The sequence below is a fragment of the Balaenoptera musculus genome, chromosome 7 (genome assembly GCF_009873245.2).
Source record: "Balaenoptera musculus isolate JJ_BM4_2016_0621 chromosome 7, mBalMus1.pri.v3, whole genome shotgun sequence".
NCBI classification, from domain to species: domain Eukaryota; kingdom Metazoa; phylum Chordata; class Mammalia; order Artiodactyla; family Balaenopteridae; genus Balaenoptera; species Balaenoptera musculus.
Genome location: NC_045791.1, coordinates 41,824,539 through 41,847,294, shown reverse-complemented (window position 1 = coordinate 41,847,294; position 22,756 = coordinate 41,824,539). Strand labels below are relative to the sequence as shown.

Genomic DNA, 22,756 nt, shown 5'->3' with positions numbered 1-22,756 from the left:
AACCTGAGATTACCTTTTCCATATGTATCTATCTTAGAAAAATCATCTACATACCATATGGATTCTCAATTATTTAAACATTAATCTTGCATTATTTTAATTGACCAATATTTTACTTTATTTTTAAAAATTTATTTTATTGAAGTATAGTTGATTTGCAATGTTGTGTTAATTTCTGCTATACAGCAAAGTGATTCAGTTATACATGTATATATATTCTATTTCATACTCCTTTCCATTATTGTTTATTACAGGATATTGAATATAGTTCCCTGTGCTATACAGTAGGACCTTGTTGTTTATCCATTATATGTGTAATAGTTTGCATCTCCTAATCGCAAACTCCCAACTCATCCCTCCCGCTCCCCCACACCCTGCAACCACAAGTCTGTTCTTTATCTCTGTCTGTTTCTGTTTCATAGAAAAGTTCATGTGTGTCATATCTTAGATTCTACATATAAGGGATATCATATGGTATTTATCTTTCTCTTTCTGACTTACTTCACTTAGTATGATAATCTCTAGGTCCATCCATGTTGCTGCAAATGGCATTATTTCATTCTTTTTTATGGCTGAGTAATATTCCACTGTATATGTATACCACATCTTCTTTATTCATTCATCTGTTGATAGACATTTAGGTTGTTTCCATGTCTTGGCTATCGTAAATAGTGCTGCTGTGAACATAGGGGTGCATGTATCATTTCAAATTATAGTTTTGTCCAGATATATGCCCAGGAGTGGGATTGCTGGATCATATGGTAGTTCTATTTTTAGTTTTCTGAGGAACCTCCATACTGTTTTCCATAGTGGCTTCACCAATTTACATTCCCACCAACAGTGTAGGAGGGTTCCCTTTTGTCCACACCCTCTCCAGCATTTGTTATTTGTAGACTTTTTAATGATGGCCATTCTGACTGGCGTGAGGTAGTACCTCATTGTAGTTTTTATATACATTTCTCTAATAATTAACAATGATGAGCATCTTTTCATGTGTTAATTGGCCAATATTTTTAAATGAAATCAAATTATTTTTCTTAGAAAACATATAGTAATTATGTGAATTGGCTATAGAATTGCATGCAAAAATCTTTTTGTGATTAGATTATTTGAATGATGAAAGTTTACTTGTGATTGATCATAAGTTCATTTATGGGTGAGTAGTGTATTTTTTTGTCTCTTCCTATATATGTGTACTCTTTAAAGCAACTGTGAGCTTTACAGTTTCCTTGCTTAATTGTGGTATTAGTGTATGTAGAATATTAAAATGACCATAACCTATTCTAGATTTTAAAAATTTATTGAGATATAATTGACATATAACATTATATTAGTTTCAGGTGTACAACGTAATGATTCGATATTTGTATGTATTGTGAAATGAATACCACAAAAAGTTAATATCCATCACCACACAGTTACAAATTTTTTTCCTTGTGATGAAAACTTTTAAGATCTACTCTCTTAGCAACTTTCAAATGTACAATAAAGTATTATTAACAATAGTCACTATGCGGCCCATTACATCCTATGACTTACTTGTTTTTATAATGGGAAGTTTGTACCTTTTGACTCCTTCATCCATTTCCATTCTAGATTTTTAATATCAACATAAACTATTACAATAAGACCAATGTAAGGTTGTACCCAAAATAGCTAAGCAAATTAATACAGATGCTTAGAGGTGGTTAAGTCATTATAAATGGATCATACTAAAGCCATTTTGAGACCATAGTTCAGACTAGACTCTAGTATAAACTCTAAAATGTATTCGTCTTTTTTGGGGGGGGGGGGGAGACTCACTGTATTGGGGATTACCAGGTCAGATTCATGGATGTTTAAGACCTACAACTATATTGCTATCTGGATTTAGAAGACAGGGTTACAGTTCACTCAGATGTGGTAGTATCTTCTTGATTCATTAAGATAATATGGGTATTATGATGTAAGTGAATAGATCATGAGGTGATTTAAGAAGAATAAGAAGTTAATATGCTAATTTTCCTAAAGTTATGGCAACACACAGTTGTATGAAGTTACTGTATTCAAATGACTATTATTATTTTTTTATATAAGAATATTCTGCAAGTCTATTAGAAGACGATTTGGTATACTTAACATTAAACTTACTTCATAAACTGGTATTTTAAATTATATTATTTTTATTTCTTTCATATTTTATCTCTCTGAAGAACATGTATTTCTAAACTTATTTTATATCTTAAAAAAGTATTCCTAGAAGTTTGACTTATTTTAAATATGTTTCATTCTTTTGCTTAATTCCACTATTTAATACTGTAAATTAACATTTGTCTCCCTCCCACAGATATGGAGTCTGGAGAACGGTTACCATCCTCAACAGCCTCCTCTGCTACACCAACTTCATCTTCTATACCTTCTGTGGCTTCATCAGTTTCAAAAGGCGGCCTTTCCACTGGAGCTGCTTCACTTAGCTCTACAATCAACCCATGTGGTGAATACCCTTTATTAGCTCAATTTTAGAATGCCATCCTTTTACTAATTTGCATTCATAGTGTTTTATTGAACTCTGAATAAAATGTTCTCATTACCTCTGTTGATCTGTTGAACAGTGGCTAGGTTAAACATTTAGTCTCTGATTTTTCTGTATTTTATCAACACACTGGAGTAACACTGCTTATTCCATGTTTTCTATGATTTTTAGAAGCTTTGAGAGTTTCATCTTAATATCTTCCTTTGACCATTTTAATTAATAAATTAATACATGCAAACTCTTTTAAAACAATAGGCCCATGAGGGAGTGAAGAAGTATAAAGGAATCCTTGATGGTAAGATAAGGTCCCAATGCCATGGACCCTTTGCCCTAAATTTGCTTCCAGTATTCGAAATGACCTTCACCAAACCCCAGCTACCCTAGTTCACAAGATGTATACTAAGGCATATCATTTACCTGATGGAAAATATTTTTAAAGTTTTAAATATTTTGAAAAATATTTTAAGATATTTGACAAATTTTTCTTAAACATGAATGAAGTTTATACTGCTAAAAAGGGAACTTTATTTCAGTAGTGAAAATATCCTCAATTTTAGTTTTATGTGGAAGGTATTTTTAATTTACCCCTCAAAATCACTTTTTGCCCAAACACATGTTTGGATATTTGGTAGAATACATTCTTTTTTTTTTTTTTTTAACCTAAACTTGATTAACTTATTCCTTTATCACTAGGAAGATTTTTAATCTTAAATATATTTTATCTTATAGATTATTTCATATGTATAAGCATTAGAACTAAATGATATTTTACTTTTTCAAAATTAGATTTATAATTTTGGGTAAATGAAATACGTAAATATGGAATGTTTACTGACAAAATACCCTAGCAAATTGTCAAATATATATTTATTGAATTATTCTGATTTTTTTTCAATCAATGGAATGACAAGGATGTCATTTTGTCATTTTATCAGAACAATTTTCTAACATTTTCTTAGTGATTATAAAATAACTAAAATAAAATACTATTACATTTTAAAAATAAATAAATAAAATTCCTGTTCTCCCTCACCTTGTACAATCTTGGTTAAGGCATTCATTTAACAACTTCATCCACATTTCCCTTGTGTATAAAATGACGGCTATATATAAAATGATGAATGCCTTTGATGATATGCTGTGTTCAAAAATAGTGATACCATGGTTGGCATTTTACCTTAAGTTTTTTTGTCTAAATGATTGCACACAGCTGTACTTTTGTAATTATTCTTTCGTGCTTTTTATAACTCTTCTCCTTTCGTTTGTGTCAGCTCCTTTCATTGTGTTCCTCCCATCTGCTGTCTTACTTTGTATTTACTTGTGAATTTGTATTTAAAATATATAATATTTCTAGGGAAATGTCCTTTTTTTTAATGTTGAAGCTTTCAGTCCTTGAGTACAGAGCCTTGAGTTTTCTGGACCCTTTGCTACCACCTATTTCTCACTTAGTTTTCTGAATTAGTGACATTTGAATTGCTTATGATTCTGAGTAGTCACATGTTGGGCGCTATTTTTTGTTAGTGGTAGTTGAGAGTTGCAGAAGGGTGGGTATGCTTAGTTGCTGAATAACATCAGAAATTTCCTTATCTAGAAAGGAATTAGTTTTCATCATTTATTTGCAAGTAAAATAGGTGGTTGAGTTTTTATGTGGAGATACTTAAATTGAATGAAACTATAGTTTATTTCAATGTTTGTTCCAAAATATATCACTTATTAACACATTATACCTTTAGTACCTACAGCATGAGTTTTCACTTTCTAAGAAAATGATTTTTTGTTTTTAACATTCTCAGTGTTGTGGTTTATGTTTAAAGTAGAGCCTTACAATGCATGGAGAATGCTTAGTTGTCCTGCATAATTCAGTTTATCATATTTTCCTGTCTTCTCTTATTTGATTCATTGTTTTTGGCCTAGTCATTGTCTGTAATTTTCTCCTTTTAAAAGTAAAATTATAGAGTGATAATGGGCCTAGCCTCTTTATTTTAAACAATTTGAATCTCCTCAATGTTTTTGATGTATAGAAACAACAAAAAAGAATTTTCATCTGTAAAATGTCAAAACCTCACCAGTTCTTTAATGGTCCCTTTGAGGACATTCTTTTGTTTTAAACAGTTATTTTAATTGGCCTTTCTCTGTCATCTTCATTAATGATATTTCTGTAGGAATTCCTCTGAGTTACAAAGGATTTAATTCAAGCCTACTTTTGAACTTTGAACGATCAACTAATTTCTTTTGAATCAACACCTTGTCAGGGTCTGGAAGTATACATACCTACTGTTACTATTATGATGCTGGTAGAAGACGTGAGACTCCTAGGTCAGAGATTTTATTACTATAGCATAGCAAATAGCATAAACATCATGTTGGCATTGGCTCCCCATGTCTCCCAAGTCCCACAGGGGCAACACGGAGGGGCCCAGTTGAATCTTATGCATATAGTGGGGTTATGTCACGGCTTAGGCAACCCGCTGCTTTTATAGTAAATGAAAGCAAAGCCGCTCTTTGTCTGGAAGGAAATGTCACCTCATCCATCAAGGTTGCTCACTGCAATCCTGAGAAATGGCCCAGTTTTAAAGAGTGGTCAAGACCTTGCATTCTTGGCATACCCAGCAACAACATGCAGGGACCTTGGAGGACTGTCTCTCACAACACACCTTTAATTTTATTACAGTAACTTGGATAGAAAATAACACTGCAATAAAGATTGATTAATCTAAGGCTCTCTGCATATAGTGGGTCTTGTCGGTCTTAGAAGAGTTATATTTCTTTTCCCTTTAAAGTATGATTTTTAAAAAATAACTTGCCTACTTCTAAACAATAATTTTGGACAGCTTTCAATAAATATGTTGGCACAATAAACAAAACAATTAACTAAAATATTAAAAGATAGGCTCTAAAAAGTATAAAAGTGTTAGCCAAGGAAAGCCACAGATGTTGAACAAAAAACTTAACTAATTAGCTGTTAAGAATAAAAAGAAAACATAGTGGACTACGTGACTCACATACTAGTGCTAGTGAACATCAGTTCCTCAGAGAAAAACAAACTTTTTCCTGGCTCTGAGTGGTTTGGGGAATATACCACCAGAACCTTTGTATAAAAGGCCACATGATACACAATATCCTATATGCCAATTTTATACGTATTCAGACACTATTTCACATATTACCTCTGAGTGAAAACTGAAAGAATAGTATTTCAGCATAGTTCCAAAATTAAACTTTACAGAGTGGATTTGTTCGAGATTTGTGGTCATTTGACCTAATACAAACAAAGCATAGAACTTTGAGAAATTTCAGTGATAGTTAAACTGTGCCATAGACCAGTGGTTTTCAATCCATTTTTGAGGTAGAACCCTTCAAACAAAACTTGTAAAATGCTGCATGTAGAAAACAGAGAAAGTGTTTAAAACTTCTCTCATTAAAGCTGGGGTATGCCTACTTTTCTTTTAAAGTTAGAGACTGAATTACACATGTATCTTAATTGCAGGCCTTCCTCTGTAGAGCTGTGCCAAATCATGGTAGATTGAGGAAATCGCAAGTTGATCAGTCAGGCCTCAACTTAGGGTATGTGTCAGTTACAACAGTGATTAACTATGAATAGGAACACATGGCAAATACACGTACCAGTCCATAGATCCACAGTTCTGAGGTCGGTGATGCCATCACAGACCTGGGCTCCTAATTTTATATCCTGTCTTCTGAGGTATATGGGACTTTCATGCTCACGTGTCTTATCTCATGGCTTTTAGAAGGCTGATCCACCTACAGCCCTGTTTTCCAGGAAGGAAGAAGGTGGAGTAGAAGAGGGCAAAAGTTGTATGCCAGCTTACTTTGACCCCTTTTAAACAGCTTTCCCAGAAACCCCATCCAGAGATTTCCACTTAGTATCTCTTTTGTCGGAACTGTATGAATAGTAATCTCAGCTTCAAGGAAGGCCAGGAAAATTAGTTGTTAGCTGAGCATATTGCCAATCCTGAAGAAAATAGAGGTTATTAGTAAGGAATAAGGAGAGAATGGATAGCCAGTATCTGCTATGGCTAAATGGAACAAAGGGACAGGAGATCAAGCTGGGGAGTAGGTTAAGGTCAGATCATTTAGAACTTCATGCACCATGTTTAAGAGTTTAAACAGAATGATGTATTGATTAAAAGCAAGGACTTTGCAATTGAAAGGCCCTGAAATTGAATTTTGGCTTGTCCACGTATTAGCTATGTGAATTTGGGTACATTACCCCTTTCTGAACTTCGGTTACCTCATCTATAAAATAAATATGATACCCATTTTATAACGATAAATGAGATAATGCCTGACATAGAATAGGTGCCTAGTGAATTGTAACCTTTATTTTTATTCGTACTTGATCAAGTGGAATGATTTTAATGCTTTGAAAATGGTAGTTCTAGCAGCATGTAGAGCATCAGTTTGCAATGAGGATGGGACTAGAGGCAAAGAAGACCATTAGAAGGTACGTAAATTTATCTGGGTGAGAAATGATAAGGGCCAAAATTAAGGAGTTATTGGAGATGGAGAAAGAAACAAGGTTCCAGAGATATTCTGGGAGTAGATTCTTATGGGATATAATGACTGGATTTGGGCAAAGTGATGTTGAGAGAGAGATTGAGAGAGAAGCCCTGACATGACTTGGATAACTGGGAGAAGGGTGATGTAATGAGAAATGTGGAGGAAGAATACATTTTAAAGTGTAAAAGGGTCATTTATCTTTCTGCATGTTGCATTTGAATGGACTATACATCCATGTAAATACTCTTGGTAAATATTAGAGTTGTTTCCAACTTTTGCCAATTACAATGTTATGACCATCATTGTACATGAATCCTAATGCATATGCATAAGTTTTTGAACATGTCTTCAGCTTTACCAGTAGTACCAATTTATTTTCTCATCAGCTGTGTATTATAATTCCTGATGCTTATCATTCATGTTGACACTTGTCATTGCCAGACTTTTTGATTTTTGTCCATGAATATGAAGTAGTGTTCATTAAGGTGCCTTTTAATAAGTTTATAGCTTTTTGGGTTTCCTCTCTTTTGAAGTGATTGTTTAGGGCTTTGGTGCATATTTCTATTGGGTTGTGTATCTTTTTCTTATAGATTTGTGAGTTCTTTTTATATTTTGGATGCTGGTCCTTCTTTCAGTTATCTTTGTGGGAGATAGCTTTTCCCACATGGTGTGTCTTTTTTTTTCTACATTGTCTTTTGATGAAAAGAACTTCCAATTTTAATGTCGGCAGATTTATCAATATTTTTATTTATGGTTATGCTTTTTGTCTAAGAAATTGTCCTCTACCTCCAAGATTATGCATATATATTTTTGAGATTTCACTTATCTCTCATTTAATATTACTTTGAAAAGTATATGGTTATCAGATACCAGGCCAGTTGTGATAGACTGAATTGCCTTTTTGGTTTTGGAACTATCACCAGTTGAGATTGTTGTTTGATGTATCAGTGAGTTCACCTAGAGATAACATAAACCACTGATGCTATTTTAAACAGAAAGATTTAATACAAGGAATCAGGCACTTATAAAATTATTGAGGAGCTGACCCCTGACCCCTATGAGTGATTTCAGAGCATTACTGTTGAATTGACCTGCTTAAAGAAATTACCTCTAGTTCAGTCAGGGCACCATTGTTCTAACTGATGGCTCCATGGATCATACCACCTCAGCTGCAATCCAGTCATCAAGAACCACTGACATAACAGGCTCCAGGGCTGTTCTGTGCTGCCTGCTAGATCTGCACCAGCAAAAAGGATACCTCATGTACTGCCAATCTGCCAGCTTAACTCAGTGCCAAATACATCTGATTGGCAGAATCTAAATTATATCCAGAATCCTGGCTGCAAGAGAGACTGGTAAATATACTTTTTAGCTGCTCAGCTTCTGCATCACAGGAAGGTACACTAAAAAGAGGTTGGGGCACATGTTAAATTATGAGCCAATTATCTATCCATTTCAGCTCATCTGGTGATAGCCCCCCTTCCATATCTCCCCACCTTTGTATTATAATAAATTTCTGATACCTATACATGAGCTTTATTCCAACTTCAATGGTTCTTTTCTTCTGAATAAAATAGTATTTCATTAGTGCATCTAGTAGCTCATGTACTTACTACAAATCTCTTTTGATATACTATTGTATGTAATAATATAAGTTAAACCAAATAAAATAAATGCTTAACTCAAGACGATATGGCTATTAACTGTCACAAAAGCAAATACCTATCAATTCTTTTTAAAGATTGCAAAAAACTTTTCAAGGACCCCATTCCTCCTATACAGTATCATTAATTTTTCTGTATTTATTGGATCATGTCCATTAGTATAAAAGCATGCTCATAGTATCTCCCGTCTTAAAAAATAATACATACCAAAACCCCTTCCCTCTTTCACCCCAAACACTCTTCTGGCAATTACTCTGTTTTCTGCCTCACTTTATAACCAAACTTCTCAAAATACATAGTTGTATGTGCTTTCTCCTTTTCCTTGTCTTTTATGTATATCTCAGTCCACACCAGTGTCACTTTTCTGTTCTCATCTCACTCAACCTCTCGGAAGAATTGACACAATTGACCAGTCCTTCCTTCTTAAGAACCTTTTTTAGGGAAGAGTTTGCATCAAATTGATAATATTTCTTCTCTAAAAGTGTGGTAGAATCCACTCTGAAGTCATATGGGCTTGGAAGATTGTTGTTTTTTTGTTTGTTTGTTTTAATGTTGTTGTTGAAGATAATAAATCAGGAGTTCAACTTTTTTTTTGGCCGCGCCGTGTGGCTAGTGGGATTTTTTTAGTTCCCCATCAGGGATTGAACCCGGGCCCTCGGCAGTGAGAGCATGGAGTCCTAACCACTGGACCACCAGGGAATTCCCAGGAGTTCAACTTTTAAAGTAGAAGTATAAAACTATTCAGGTTATCTTTTTCTTTATGAGTGAGCTTTGTTAGTGATGTCTTTCAAGGAGTTTGTCCATTTCCTCTAAGTTGTTGAATTTACAGGTACAGAGTTGTTCCAAATAGTACCTTATCCTGGGACTTCCCTGGTGGCACAGTGGTTAAGAATCCACCTGCCAATGCAGGGGACATGGGTTCGAGCCCTGGTCTGGGAAGATCCCACATGCAGAAGAGCAACTAAGCCTGTGCACCACAACTACTGAGCCTGTACTCTAGAACCCACGAGCCACACTGCTGAGCCCACGTGTCACAACTACTGAAGCCCATGCGCCTAGAGCCCATACTCTGCAACAACAGAAGCCACCGCAATGAGAAGCCCACGCACCACAACAGAGAGTGGCTCCTGCTCGCCGCAACTAGAGAAAGCCCACACGCAGCAGTGAAGACCCAATGCAGCCAAAATATTAATGAATTAATTAATTAATTAAAAAAATAGTACCTTATCCTTTGAATGTCTGTAGGATTTGTAATGATATCTTCTCTTTCATTATTGATATTAATAATTTGTGCTCTTTTTTCCTTTGTGACTAGAGCTTTTATCAATTTTATTAATCTTTTTGACAAACTAGATTTTGGTTTCATTGATTTTTTTTTTTCCCGATATTCTGTTTTCTGTTTCATTGATTTCTGCCCTTTATTATTTCCTTCTGTTTTTCCATGGGTGGGATTTCCTCATCTTTTCTCCTAATTTCTTGAAGAGAAAACTTAGATCGTTTATGTTAGACCTTTCTCCTTTTCTTATATATGCATTTAACGCTATGAATTTCCCTTTTAAATACAACTATAGCCGCATCCCACAAATTTTGATATGTTTTCATTTCATTATCATTCTAGTAAAAATATTTTCTATTTTCCTTTGTGAATTCTTCTTTGACTAATGGGTTGTTTAAAAGTCAGTAATTTAACATTTAAATGTTAAATGTTTCAATTGATGTCCATTTTAGTTTTATTGTGGTCAAAAAACATACTAATGATATGTGGTCTGTTTTTTGGCTTCCCACTGCCACTTTTGCAGACTGGCCCCCTGTGGGTCTCCTCTGTGCCTGTAAAAGTTGTTGGGTCAGCCAACTACGTAGCAGAGATGCATCTCTTTCTCTTTGTGGTTTCCTTGCTCCTAAGATTACCCCTTGATTTCCAGCTGCTCTGCCAGCTTTCGACTCTGTTCTCTGACACTTCAGGCTTTCTGCTGTCTAAGCTAATCATGGTGAAGGTATGCACTCAGTTAAGGAATACATCAAATTGAACAGATCTGCTGTGTGTAGCTCTGTCTTTCTGTACGTTCTCTCCTGGCTATTTTGTGGTGCCCCATGCACAGTGTACTTTTAGCTAGGCACTTGGAAAGTTTAATCTCTGAATTTGAGTCTCCTTTCTGTGGTTTGATCACTGCCAAGATTTCCCCTTTAAATTTCCTGATTTCCTGATGTTTTCTTAGCCCTGGAGTCTGACCTCTGGCACCTTTAGTTGATAAGCCTGCTGTTTCATCTTCCACTGTTTTCTGTAGTTATAGCTGTGAGGTATAGACAGCAGTATCAGACCAGAAAGCCACAAAGTCACAGTTCTCACCCCTTCTTGTTACCATTTTTTCCAGATTAAACTTTCCCCTGGCTCTTCTCTGCTTTTGGATGCTTTGCAGTATCTTTAGTTTTGTTGTTGTTGTTTTTTGATATTTATTTATTTATTTGGCTACACCAGTTCTTAGTTGTGGCATGCGGGATCTTTTAGTTGCTACGTGCGGGATCTTAGTTGCGGCATGTGGGATCTAGTTCCCTGACCAGGGATCGAACCCCCGGGGCCCCTGCATTGGGGACATGGAGTCTTAACCACTGGACCACTAGGGAAGTCCCTTGTTGTTTTAAATCACATTTTTATAATTATTTTCTGTGGGTGATTTGTGTGACCACTTCACTACTACTCCACCATTACCTGAAGTTGTCCCCTGCAAAATGAATCACTTTCTTTTTTAAAAAAATTTTCACCTGAGAGTCCAGGGGTGCCATGTGACACAATCTAGCCAATCCAAACATCATATTTCCCACACAATGATGGTTACGTGATTGGTTAAGGAAGGCACATGAGACTAATCAAAGGCAAAGAGTTTCCGTTCTGGGATTTTTACTGGGACTGGTGAGAGAGGATACCCTTTTGTCCCACAAACCTAAAAGGAAGGGCCTATCTGAGGAACTAGAGCCAAGAGATGAAAGAGAAATTAAGTCCCAGTAAGCTTTCAGCCAACCTTCTTTATCTGAAGTGTGCCTTTTCCCAATGCTTTTATGTTATGTGAATCAACACGTTTACCTTTCACTTAGCCATTCTGAGTTGGATGTTTTGTACTTTTCAACCTAACTGATATACCCTCTGTGATCGAAGCCCAACTCAGGGTCTCAACCATGTTCTCTCTTTGTCTTAGAGGAACTGCATAAGGCTGATTTTCATGCTTTGTCTCAGGTTAAGTGTTCTGAGACATTAATTAGAGAAGTCTCCTCTGTTCATAGCGTCTAGGTAATTGCTCTACTATTACCTGTTTTTGCACCTAGTAATTTCCTCCATAGTACTCTTCACAGTTTATAATTATAGATTTGGTGTTGTTTTACTTATTTGTCCCTTTTTCTACATTTAACAGGCAGGGACCATACGGTCTTTTTATTGATATGTATCCAGTCAGTGCCTGGCACAAAATATATGCTCAAGAAACAATTGTTGAAGAAAGGGAGGGAAGGAGAGGTGAACTTGCAGGAATAGGACTTGCAAATTAAATGATAAATTTACTCTAATTAATAAGTTTTCTAGGCTGTATTATGCTTTGCTCTGGTAATACCAAATAACTGCAGATTTTAGTTGGAGATGGGCATTATAAGCCACAGGGTAAAGAATCTTAAAAGATCAGACCTTACTGATGAGGCATTGAATAAATAAACCCTGAAAATCCAAAGTTATTAATTAGAACTTCTTATTTAAAAGATGGAGCTTACGTTTACAGTCAATAGAGAATCGTCAAGAGAATGAGAGAGGCTAATTCTTGAGGGTTTGGATATAAAGCCAAAGTTTTAGTCTCTTTGAGTATTTATATTATAGTATGAACTATTACAACAATAATTGTTTTTTAGTTGTCTGTATTCTAGATATCTGTAAGTCACAAATAAAGGCCCTGGAATGTTCAACTGTCTAGCTTTTTTTTCCCTTTCAGTAGATTTATTTAATGAAGGGTTTGATCACAAGGCACCAGGTATTTTTGAAATATATTTTACCTAACTTTTTAAAAAATTTATTTATTTATTTATTTATGGCTTCTTTGGGTCTTCGTTGCTGTGTGCGGGCTTTCTCTAGTTGTGGCGAGCGGGGGCTACTCTTCCTTGTGATGCGTGCGATTCTCATGGCAGTGGCTTCTCTCATTGCAGAGCACAGGCTGTAGGAGCGTGGGCTTCCATAGTTGTGGCATGCAGGTTCAGTAGTTGTGGCTCACAGGCTCTAGAGTGCAGGCTCAGTAGTTGTGGTGCACAGGCTTAGTTGCTTCGCCGCATGTGGGATCTTCCCAGACCAGGGCTTGAACCCGTGTCCCCTGCATTGGCAGGTGGATTCTTAACCACTGCGCCACTAGGGAAGTCCTTACCTAACTTTCATGTGTAGAACTTCAGAGTTTTAATTAGAATTTTACAGGTAAATTACTAAAGAAAGGTAATGCCTTCAAATCAATTAAGTAATCTTAAAAATGAACCTAGGGTTATGGATAAAATTGTTTCTTCCTCCCCAAAAAAATATGTTGAAGTCTTAATCCCTGGTTCCTCAGAATGTGACCTATTTGGAAATTGGGTCCTTAAAAGAGGTAATCAAGTTAAAATGAGGTTATTAGGGTGGGTTTTAAACCAAAATGACTGGTATCCTTATTAAAATGGGGGAATTTAGACACAGAGATGTGTACAGAAAGAAGCCCATGTGAAGACATAGGAAAAATGCCTGAGGTTACCAAAAGTTAGGAGAGAAGAATGGAACAGATCCTTCCTTAGTACCTTCAGAGGGAGCATGGCCTTGCCCACACCCTGCTTTCAGACTTTTGTAGCCTACAGAACTGAGCCAATAAATTTCTGTTGTTCTAAGTCACCCAGTTTGTGGTACTGTGTTATGGCAGCCCCAGCAAATTAATATATGACTTTTATTTTAATGCACTGCCATTTTTGATGATTAGCTGTACTTTGCAGGTTGTATACTAGAGGCTGATTTTGCAGTGCTGTAAAAATATGCTGATAGTTTAAAGAACTAGAGAAAAGAGTTTAAAGACATGTTGCAACAAGTTTATGTAGCAGTGAAAGATGTGTGTTTTTCAAAGTTGGTTTTAGTAATTTTTGTTCATTATGGGCAAACTAAGACTTTTTTATTGAAACGTAAGTAAAATAAGATTTTAGAATTAGATTGTTTTCACTGTTATTTTTTATATTTCATTATAAAAATAAAGTACATCTATATTTGAATATAGAAATATATATAAAATATAGTGTAATTTTAGTATTTTAATCTGTGAACTCTAAATTCTTTCATTAGATATAACAAAAATGCTTTTTTACAAAAGAGCAGCTGCTCCTATCTTTGAAGAATAGTCATTTGCCTGAAGATTGATACATCATTGGCTGAACTGAATCAAAATCTTGTTCACCATGTTCAGTGTTATATAGAGTAGTAGATTTTGTTCCCAAGGCTACCTAGACTTTTAATGATTTTTTTTTTCTAATGAAAAGACTGTTTGAAAGGAAATTAGTAACTTTATATTGAATCCTGGCAGATACTAACTTAACCGAGTGATCAAAGTTAATATCACCAGCACCACATAGCAGCATCACAGACCCCAGATATTTTGTGCTGAGAAGGACACATTGGGTACTCTTCCCAATCATGTTTAACCTCTTCTAATCATGAGAAAGCATCAGACAAACCCACGTTGAGATGCATTCTACAAACTACCTGACTAGTACTCTTTAATGTATCAAGGTCATGAAAGACAAGACTGAGGAACTGTCACAAATTGGAGAAAATTAAGGAGACACAGTAACTAAATGCAGTGTGAGATCCTAGATTGGATCTTAGCACAGGAAAATGACACTAGTGGAAAAACTAATGAGATCTGAATAAATTCTTTATTTTAGTTAATTAATCAGGGTTAACGTCTTGGCTTTGAAAATTATTTTTTATCATATAAGATGTTAACATAGGGGAAGTTGGAACTCTGTACTATTTTTGCAACTCTTGTAAGTCTAAAACAATCTCAAAGCAAATACTTAAAAATAAAAAGAAAGACTATTTCCATACCATGCTTTTTTAATGTTAAAATGTAAAGGTTAACTACTAAAAATGTTATGAGAATAAAGGAATGAAATGAAGATTATTGAGGGGAAATATTTTGTCACCATTAGCTATAGAATTCTTTCTGTTTGTTCTTTAATCAAAGTTCAAGTTTGTAGAATTTGTACATTGTGAGTTTCAGAATATTTAAACATTAATATGTTTAAGAATTTTAATATATGGGCCAATAATTTGAGCATTTCTTTAATTTACGGTAATTTCACTTTGTTTATTACACTCAGTTATTACTAGTGCTAAAGTACTCTTGTAACCTGTATTTGAATGTGCTACCATTTTTGATGATTAACCATACTTTGCAGGTTGTATACTAGAGGCTGATTTTGCAATGCTGTAAAATGTGCTAACAGTTTAAAGAACTAGAGATAAGAGTTAGAAGACATGTTGCAACAAGTTTGTGTAGCAGTGAAAAAGTAAAGACATTTTTAGCACACAAAAAGCAGCATAGGTAGAATTCTATCATAGTAAGCAGTCTCCTTGATTTTTTAAAAAAGATTAGATGCTTTAGGATACTTATTCCTTATAATCATTTTGTTTTAATTTGCTATTTGGACTTTTCCTGATTGGTAGGAGATTTGTCCACTGGTAGTGTAGGTTCAAGACATTAGTACAGTATTTATATTATTTTGTTTTTGTTGGGGAGGAAACCCTTATTGTGTCATTGCGTGAAGTTCGTTAATATTAATAAAGACACTTGCAGTTACCGTGCACTGCTACTGAGACACTGGCATTTTGTGTAACTGCTTTTAATCACTTATGTATAGATTGGCTAGTACAATCCGAAAAGCTCTGCTAAAAAGTAGTCAGCTTATTATAACGTAAGTTGAGGATTTAGGCATTACAGACATATATTTTCATTATGCAGTACATGCACATTGTTACCTGTCAGCTAAAATGGAAACTAATAAAAGTTGCATTTATAATGTTCAAACTATGCTTGAATGTTAATATCTGTAAAAAAGAATAATTATGGTATTCTAAAACTATTTTCATTTTATGATGTAATTTATCAGTTTACAAATGTGTTCTTTGAGCAAAATTGAAGAGTTTTAATCATAACAGGTTTTTATTTGGGAGGATCTTCTGATATTAGGTATATTAATGTAGAAAAAAGTTACTTCTCCAAAAGTAGGGCATGCTAATATCCAAATAATTTTATTTTTGTAGTCATAAATCTAATAGAGCCGGTTTGGCTTGTGTTGTCTTTTGTTTCCTATAAGAAGATATTCTGCTCTTTTGTTAATACAGAGTATGCTTTGTTTTAAATGTAGTTGTAGAGTTCACTGAGTCATCTCCAGTCTGTGATCAAAAATCCCCTTGTGAACAGTAGCTTGAAGTTTCAAGACAGTTGGAGAAGGGGAAGGGCGGTGTCCTGGCAATGAAACCAAAGGGTGTAATCAAAACAGCACCCTCTGCTGTCTAACAAGATTAAAGCCACAACATAGGTGTCATTAAATTAGCTTCTAATTACCCAAAGAGCTTTTAGTAACATTGTGAATGCTTTTTATAATTGGAACAGAGAAAAAAAAGTGAGATATATTTTTATCACTTAAAGAATGACTCCTGGTTATTTTAGCTTTTTGAAGGAAGAGAGAAACAAAGAATTGAAAACTACCATTTTAGAGTTATCCACAGCAGGTGTTATGAAGTATTATCCCTGCAACTGCTAACAGTTTGCTTTACGGAGTGTTGTACAGAGTAAAAATGATTAAGAAATGATTCTTTCCTTTATAATCTTATACCCTAGTAATGGTATGATGAAAGATTGTGAATAATCATGAATGTTCAAAGGAGGTCCAAAACATACCTGTCTGGGAGATTCAGGAATACTTCTTGGGCAATACTTTTTTGAGATGATTATGAAAGGATAGTTAAGGTTATAAAAGGCAAAAGAAGTCAAAGAGCATGTTATATAAGCATGGAGGGTCTGAAGAAGAAGAAATAATGTGACCAAAAATACAGCAGTGGGAAACATTCATTAAGCACCTGTTATATTTCAGATTATGCCAGGTATTGGGGATTACCGAGATGAATGAGATTCAGTTTTGCTCTCAGGGAGCTAAAATCCTAGTTTAGAATTCATGTGCATAGAAGTGATAGTTAAAATAGTAGAAGCCCATGAAATGACTGAGGAAGAAAGCATAAAGAGGAAAAAAGAGACAGTTGGACAAAATCTTTAAGAATCTTATATTTAGAAAAAAGAAAACCCAATAAAGTAGACAGTAGTATTATGGGAAAATATAGTTAAGAAGAACATCAAAATAGTTCCATGACCCAGAGCTTAAGGGTAAACATGGGTTTTAATAAGGAAGAGGTAATCAACAATGCCAGATTTATAGAGACAGGTTAAAAATGAGAAGGGCAAAGATTAATGGAATCTAGTGGTTAGGAAAAGTTAAGTTCCTTTACAGGCAAAATGGAAGGGAGGCTTGGACTTGGCACAGCTATTAAAGATTCTGAGAAGTGAGGAGGAAGTAGACATACAAGTGTAAGAATTTTCTTTCAAGGTTAACAAGGAGAGATGTTGAGATGGGATTGAGAGGGAAGGAGATAGATAGGGTCAAGGGAGTGGTAGAAGATTGAGAGAGACCAACGGTCATGCTGAGAAATAAGGAAATGGAAATGTGGAAACCGTGGTTAGAGTAAAATTTAAGAATTTAAGATCTTGGAGGTGGTAGAATTTTATGTGATCAAATCCAACATGTGGCCTAAATGGAATCAAGGAGAAATAAAAGGCCAAGTGGTAATTAAAAAAAAAAAAATTAGGACTCAGGGTTGGTGACATGTAAGGCAAAAGGAAACTAGTAAGAAGCATCCTTGCAAGTTTAAATGAAAATTCAGGACAACTTCCTATTCTGATGAAGCCCTTTGGAATCAATCCCATGGATGTGCCTCTTCTGCTCTTAATGAGTAATCAATTCACTCAACAGATATTTATTGTATATCTACTATGTACAAGACACTGTTTTAGGTATTTGGGATCTGTTACTGAGTCCTTTATGTGACGGTACCAGTTTATAATATTAAAATATTAACTAACTTGTTTTATACATTGTGGTATGAAAAACAGTCTTATACTATTTCAATTATGTTCAAACCATTGAGTTCCTTAAGGCTAGGGATTATGTCTTATTCATCCTTGTATGCTAATTACTAAACGTAGCACCTGGTGCTTAATAGATATGTTCATGAAATGTCTGAATTACGGAAACTGTTGAATAAAGAACAGAATAATTCTGGAAGGTTTTTACATAGAATTAGTAGCTGGCTTTTTTTTTAAGGCAGTGGCAAAAACAGTACTAAAATTATATGTAGTATTACAGAGCATTTTAATGAGAAAGATACACTTTTCTGTATCACTGACTTCTATATTCTTGCTATAAAGGCAAAATTTAGTAAAGATTATTAAATGTAATGTGAAATTATTTCCCTTCTGTTGTATAACTTTATCCATGTAAAGCAAAGAAAATCTCTAATGTGTGTTTTTAATAATGCATGGTATCATTGTAATCATTATAATGTGGGCCTGATATTCTTTACTAAATACAGACGTGAACCTTTTCTTACCAACAAGGAATAGGCCCTATCGATTCTGTTGTCACTCAAGTACTTTCTATGCTTTAATTATCTTCAAAAGTTTTATAAGAAAGAATAAGAAAATAGAGTAAGGTAGCTTCTTCGTAATTTTGCCAGGCATAGATATAACTCTGTGAACAAGACTATATTTTTTTCCCCAGTTTGAATCTGTGGTGAATAAAGCTCATATTTTGTTGAAATTTTATATTCAGCTCTTTCTAGATATCACTCTTTTTAGAGTTAAAAAAAGAACTTTTTAAATTATCAAATTGTGTAAGATCGATTCTTAATTATTGCTGCAAGAGTGACAACTTCATTTAGGTATTACTCATGTTTTCTGTTCATGAGACTCCAAGGTTTAAGCTCATTTATTTCTTCACAATTAGAAAATTAATGTTTTAACTATACATTTAAGAATGCTGCTTACTAGAAGTATTTCTATCAGTTTCTGACCCTTTATAATTTTAATGTGTTCTGAATTTTTATAATATTTTGTGTAGTTTTGAGCTTACCTCACAAAACTTTTTGTATTAAGTCACTGCTACATATATATAGTTGACAAATATAATTTAAGAATTTTTATTTTATAAAATATAAATGAAAAATGATTCTAAAATTCACAAACTGAATGTTTAGCTCAACTTGCTTATCAAGAAAACTGATATAGAAGGAAATGTAACAGATCATAGTGTGTTTATAAATAAAACATTTGATTAAGGACATGTCATTCAGGAAGTTGAATTGATTAGTGAGAATCGGGGATTTTATAGGCAATCACATGTGAAAATAAACAATGGCTCTTAATGTTACAGGCTCATTTTTTTAGAGAAACTAGCTGGGTTTTTGAGAATTTCCCTCCCCCCCCCCCCAAAAAAAATTTACACAGTCTTTCTGGTGCCATAGCACTAGTCTTAAAAATAGTGATATTTGAGTAACCTCCTTTCTTCCAGTAGAATGCCCTATTTTGTTTTGACTTAACTTCAGTGCTAATTGCAGTCCAGAACTCTGATTACACAAAAGTACCAAATTCACAGCTTTTCTGTTTAGGCTTTGATGAACAAAAACTAAGATTGGCTGACTTAGAAAATGTACCCAAGTTTGAATCCTTCCCTTGTTCTCCTCCCTCGGTTTCTTTGTGAGCCTTCCTTGTAAAGGCACTTTGAGGATCTTCCCTATGAGATCTACGTATTGCTTTGTTATAGTGGGACCTCAACCCTCAATTAGAACTTTTTACCTTGTAGGCTAATGTAAGATGTACTTGATACAATCTATTTAAATCTTACTACTTCAATGAAAAATATAGTGTTATTTCAGTAAAGAATATAGGGCTTATATTAGTCAATGAGAGTACACCGTGACCTCTTTGATGACTTCCTCTTAGTTTTCAGCGAATAAAAAAGCAAAGAGGAGGGATTTTGTTGATAACTAAATGATAGCAAAAAATATACTTATTTTTAAGTTGTATTTTTTAATTTACTTCAAACATATTGTATTGAAACTATATTGCAGTGCATAGTCAGGTCTGATATAAACGGGATAATACGGAAGCCTTATATTTATTTTAACACAGAGCACCATAGCTTTCATGCAGTAAATTCTTAAGATAGCCTGGAGTGTGGGTTTTGATATTCTGTTTTCACAGTATCAAGCCAGGGAAACTTAATTATTTCCCGGAAGTAAAAGGAAGATTTCCAAGTATTAACAAATCTTCTGCCAAATCCCTACAAACTATGAAAAATAAGTTGTGTTTTTGATGGTATAACACTGCAACTTGGGGTTATGACACTTAGTACTAAATTCTCTTTAGAGTAAACGTAGAGATTGAAAAACCACACATTTGGATTGAATATGAACTTTCTATCACAATGTTTAAAAATGATTTTTATATTGATAACCACCCTCGGATGCATTTAGAAATAAATTAGTAAGTTTATTTATTAAATCTTTATGCTGTCGGATATATTGCCTTATCAGGCTAGAATATAATCCATTTTTGGTGTCAACTCTTCTCACCTAAAAGATGTTGGATGGAGACCATAGCTTCAATTCTGGCACATGGAAACTAGGAACTCTTTGCCTAGAGTGTATGACAGTTTGAGTAATGAATTGGTGACAGATTCTGGATTTATTTTATTGATTTTCAACTTCGTATTAATTAGATGTTTTTAATCTTCCTTCTTATGAGTAAAAAATTTTGATAACATATTAATGTGCATGTATTAGCAGCAAGTTTGCCTCACTTCGGCAGGTCAAACTTTACAATTAGTGACAATTATGTACTTAAAGCATCGTTCTCAAATCTCAAAATTCAAAGTAAATAAGGTTATACCATTCGTTTTAATTATTTTTAGAGTACTTTCATGTCTCTAGAAACATTCTGCAGGGTTTGAAGAACAGAAATGCAAAAGAAAAAAGGTATAATAAAAATTTAATAGATAAACTATTATAAACTTTAACCCACTGTGAACGCTGAAATTAGATAAATCTCATCTGTTTTTCTAGTACAACTTTAAGTGTGTTTTTTTCCCTCCCAGGACATTTATTCAGAGCAGCTGGGGATCACCTGTTTAACCTGTCCACAGTGTCGAGTGCCTTCCCAGTGGTCAGCCACCCAGTCTTTGGTCTGCATTCAGCCAGCTCAGGGCATTCAGAATTTGGTGGTTTGGGGACACTTGGTACACCCACAGCCTTAGCTGCACATCCCCAACTAGCATCTTTTCCAGGTAAACATCTGTTACAAACAGTGTTCAAGGAAAGGAGGAAAGCTTGAAAATGTTCAAGCAGTAGTTTGGTAATTAACTTGAACAAAAAGAATAGTATTATGCCTGGTATATTAAAGCTCTTGTGCAAGAATTAACTCAGTCCTTTTTATCCTGTGCAAAAAAATAAAACACACTATGTGTGCTAGGTGGCAGCACAACTGACTAGGTATTCAAGTGTTAAGCTAGAAAAATAGGCATCTGCCACAAAAGTGAGTAATTAGGCCAGGTTTTTCTCATGCTTTTTATTGAAGTAGAAAAGTATATATATGGGAAGTATAGAGTTTGATTAATTATTCTCAGCTTTATTTGATTTTTTAAAAAAATATTTAACTTACAGTGGAAAACTAGAGTCCAGTTCTTATAATGAATATACTATTATTTTGAGTTCTCATTTCTCTGCATTTATAAGTAAGATGAGCTTGGCTCTTAAATTTCTATTTTTTTCATATTTCATTAAAACAACCATAGATTTGCACCACTTGCATGGCAGGAAGACCAGAATTATCCCAAATTCTACAGATTATGAGGATTCAGGAGTTCAGTAAGACACCAATTAAAGCTTAACTTAGACAAACATGCTGTAATTTCTCTTGTTATATTATTTTGAAAGTCTAAACTTTAATGTGTTTCCAGTGATTAACTTTACCTTAATAAATTTTAGTTAAGGATGCATGATTTACTGTTATAGAAAGTAGTTTAAAAATTAGATCATAATTCAGAGACAAATAGATCTAAATTTAAATCTGGCTTTGTTACGTTTTAGCTGTGCGACCTTGATTGAACAAGTAACCTGACCTCTCAGCCTCAGTTTTCTCATCTGAAAAATGAGAATAACAATAACAATAACAATAATAATAATAGTATCTGCCTCTTAGGATTCTTGTGAAGATTAAAGGAGACAAGCCATGTTCAGTGCTGAATGCAGTGGTTAGCACACCTAATTAGTACTTAATTGGTAGCCATCATTGTTTTTTCTCTTGTCAAGTGTTTCTTTAAAAGGAAACAAGTACCCTGTTTGAATTATATATGTAGAATGGAAAGATGGTTAAGTATATATTTCAAGTACTATTTCTTGAGTCATATTATTTCTTTAATTCAGAGAGGAGATAGTAATGTGGCTAGAAAGTTAAAACAAAATCTTAAACTAAGTCTTGACGTTTGCTTTAAAAATACTAATAGGAATTCATTTCAGTCAATTTTGAGCATGGTTGCTTAGCAAGATGAGTACTCAATAGGTATTTGCTGAAATATAGTATTGCTGAATAAAAAATTAAAATAGATAATTGTAATATAGATAGTTGCTAGTACCTTAAATTTTTTAAATTGTTTTATCATAGTTTATTATATTTGATATAGTTTGATATATAAAGTATTAATTACTTTTGAGCATTTCTAAACCACAATGTAATTATTGTATAATTAAAATCAAATATCTTCTGCACTGAAAACATGGTTAACAGGTGTAAAGAGTTACTTAACTTCAATAATGTTGATACTTCCACTGTATAGAAAAACATTTGATAACTTCCCTCGCCTACATAAACTATTCACCCATTCATTTCTTATAGCATCTACTATGCTATAAGAGCAT

General features: G+C 34.1%; 1 protein-coding gene across 1 annotated transcript in view; it reads left to right on the top strand.

The window, feature by feature from the left end:
- Window positions 1–22,756, top strand: part of BAZ2B (bromodomain adjacent to zinc finger domain 2B) — a 291,809-nt gene that overhangs the window by 159,742 nt on the left and 109,311 nt on the right. The window contains 1 exon segment of the mRNA XM_036858503.1: window positions 2,327–2,473. Coding sequence (XP_036714398.1) covers window positions 2,329–2,473 — 145 coding nt within the window. The 5' untranslated portion in view covers window positions 2,327–2,328.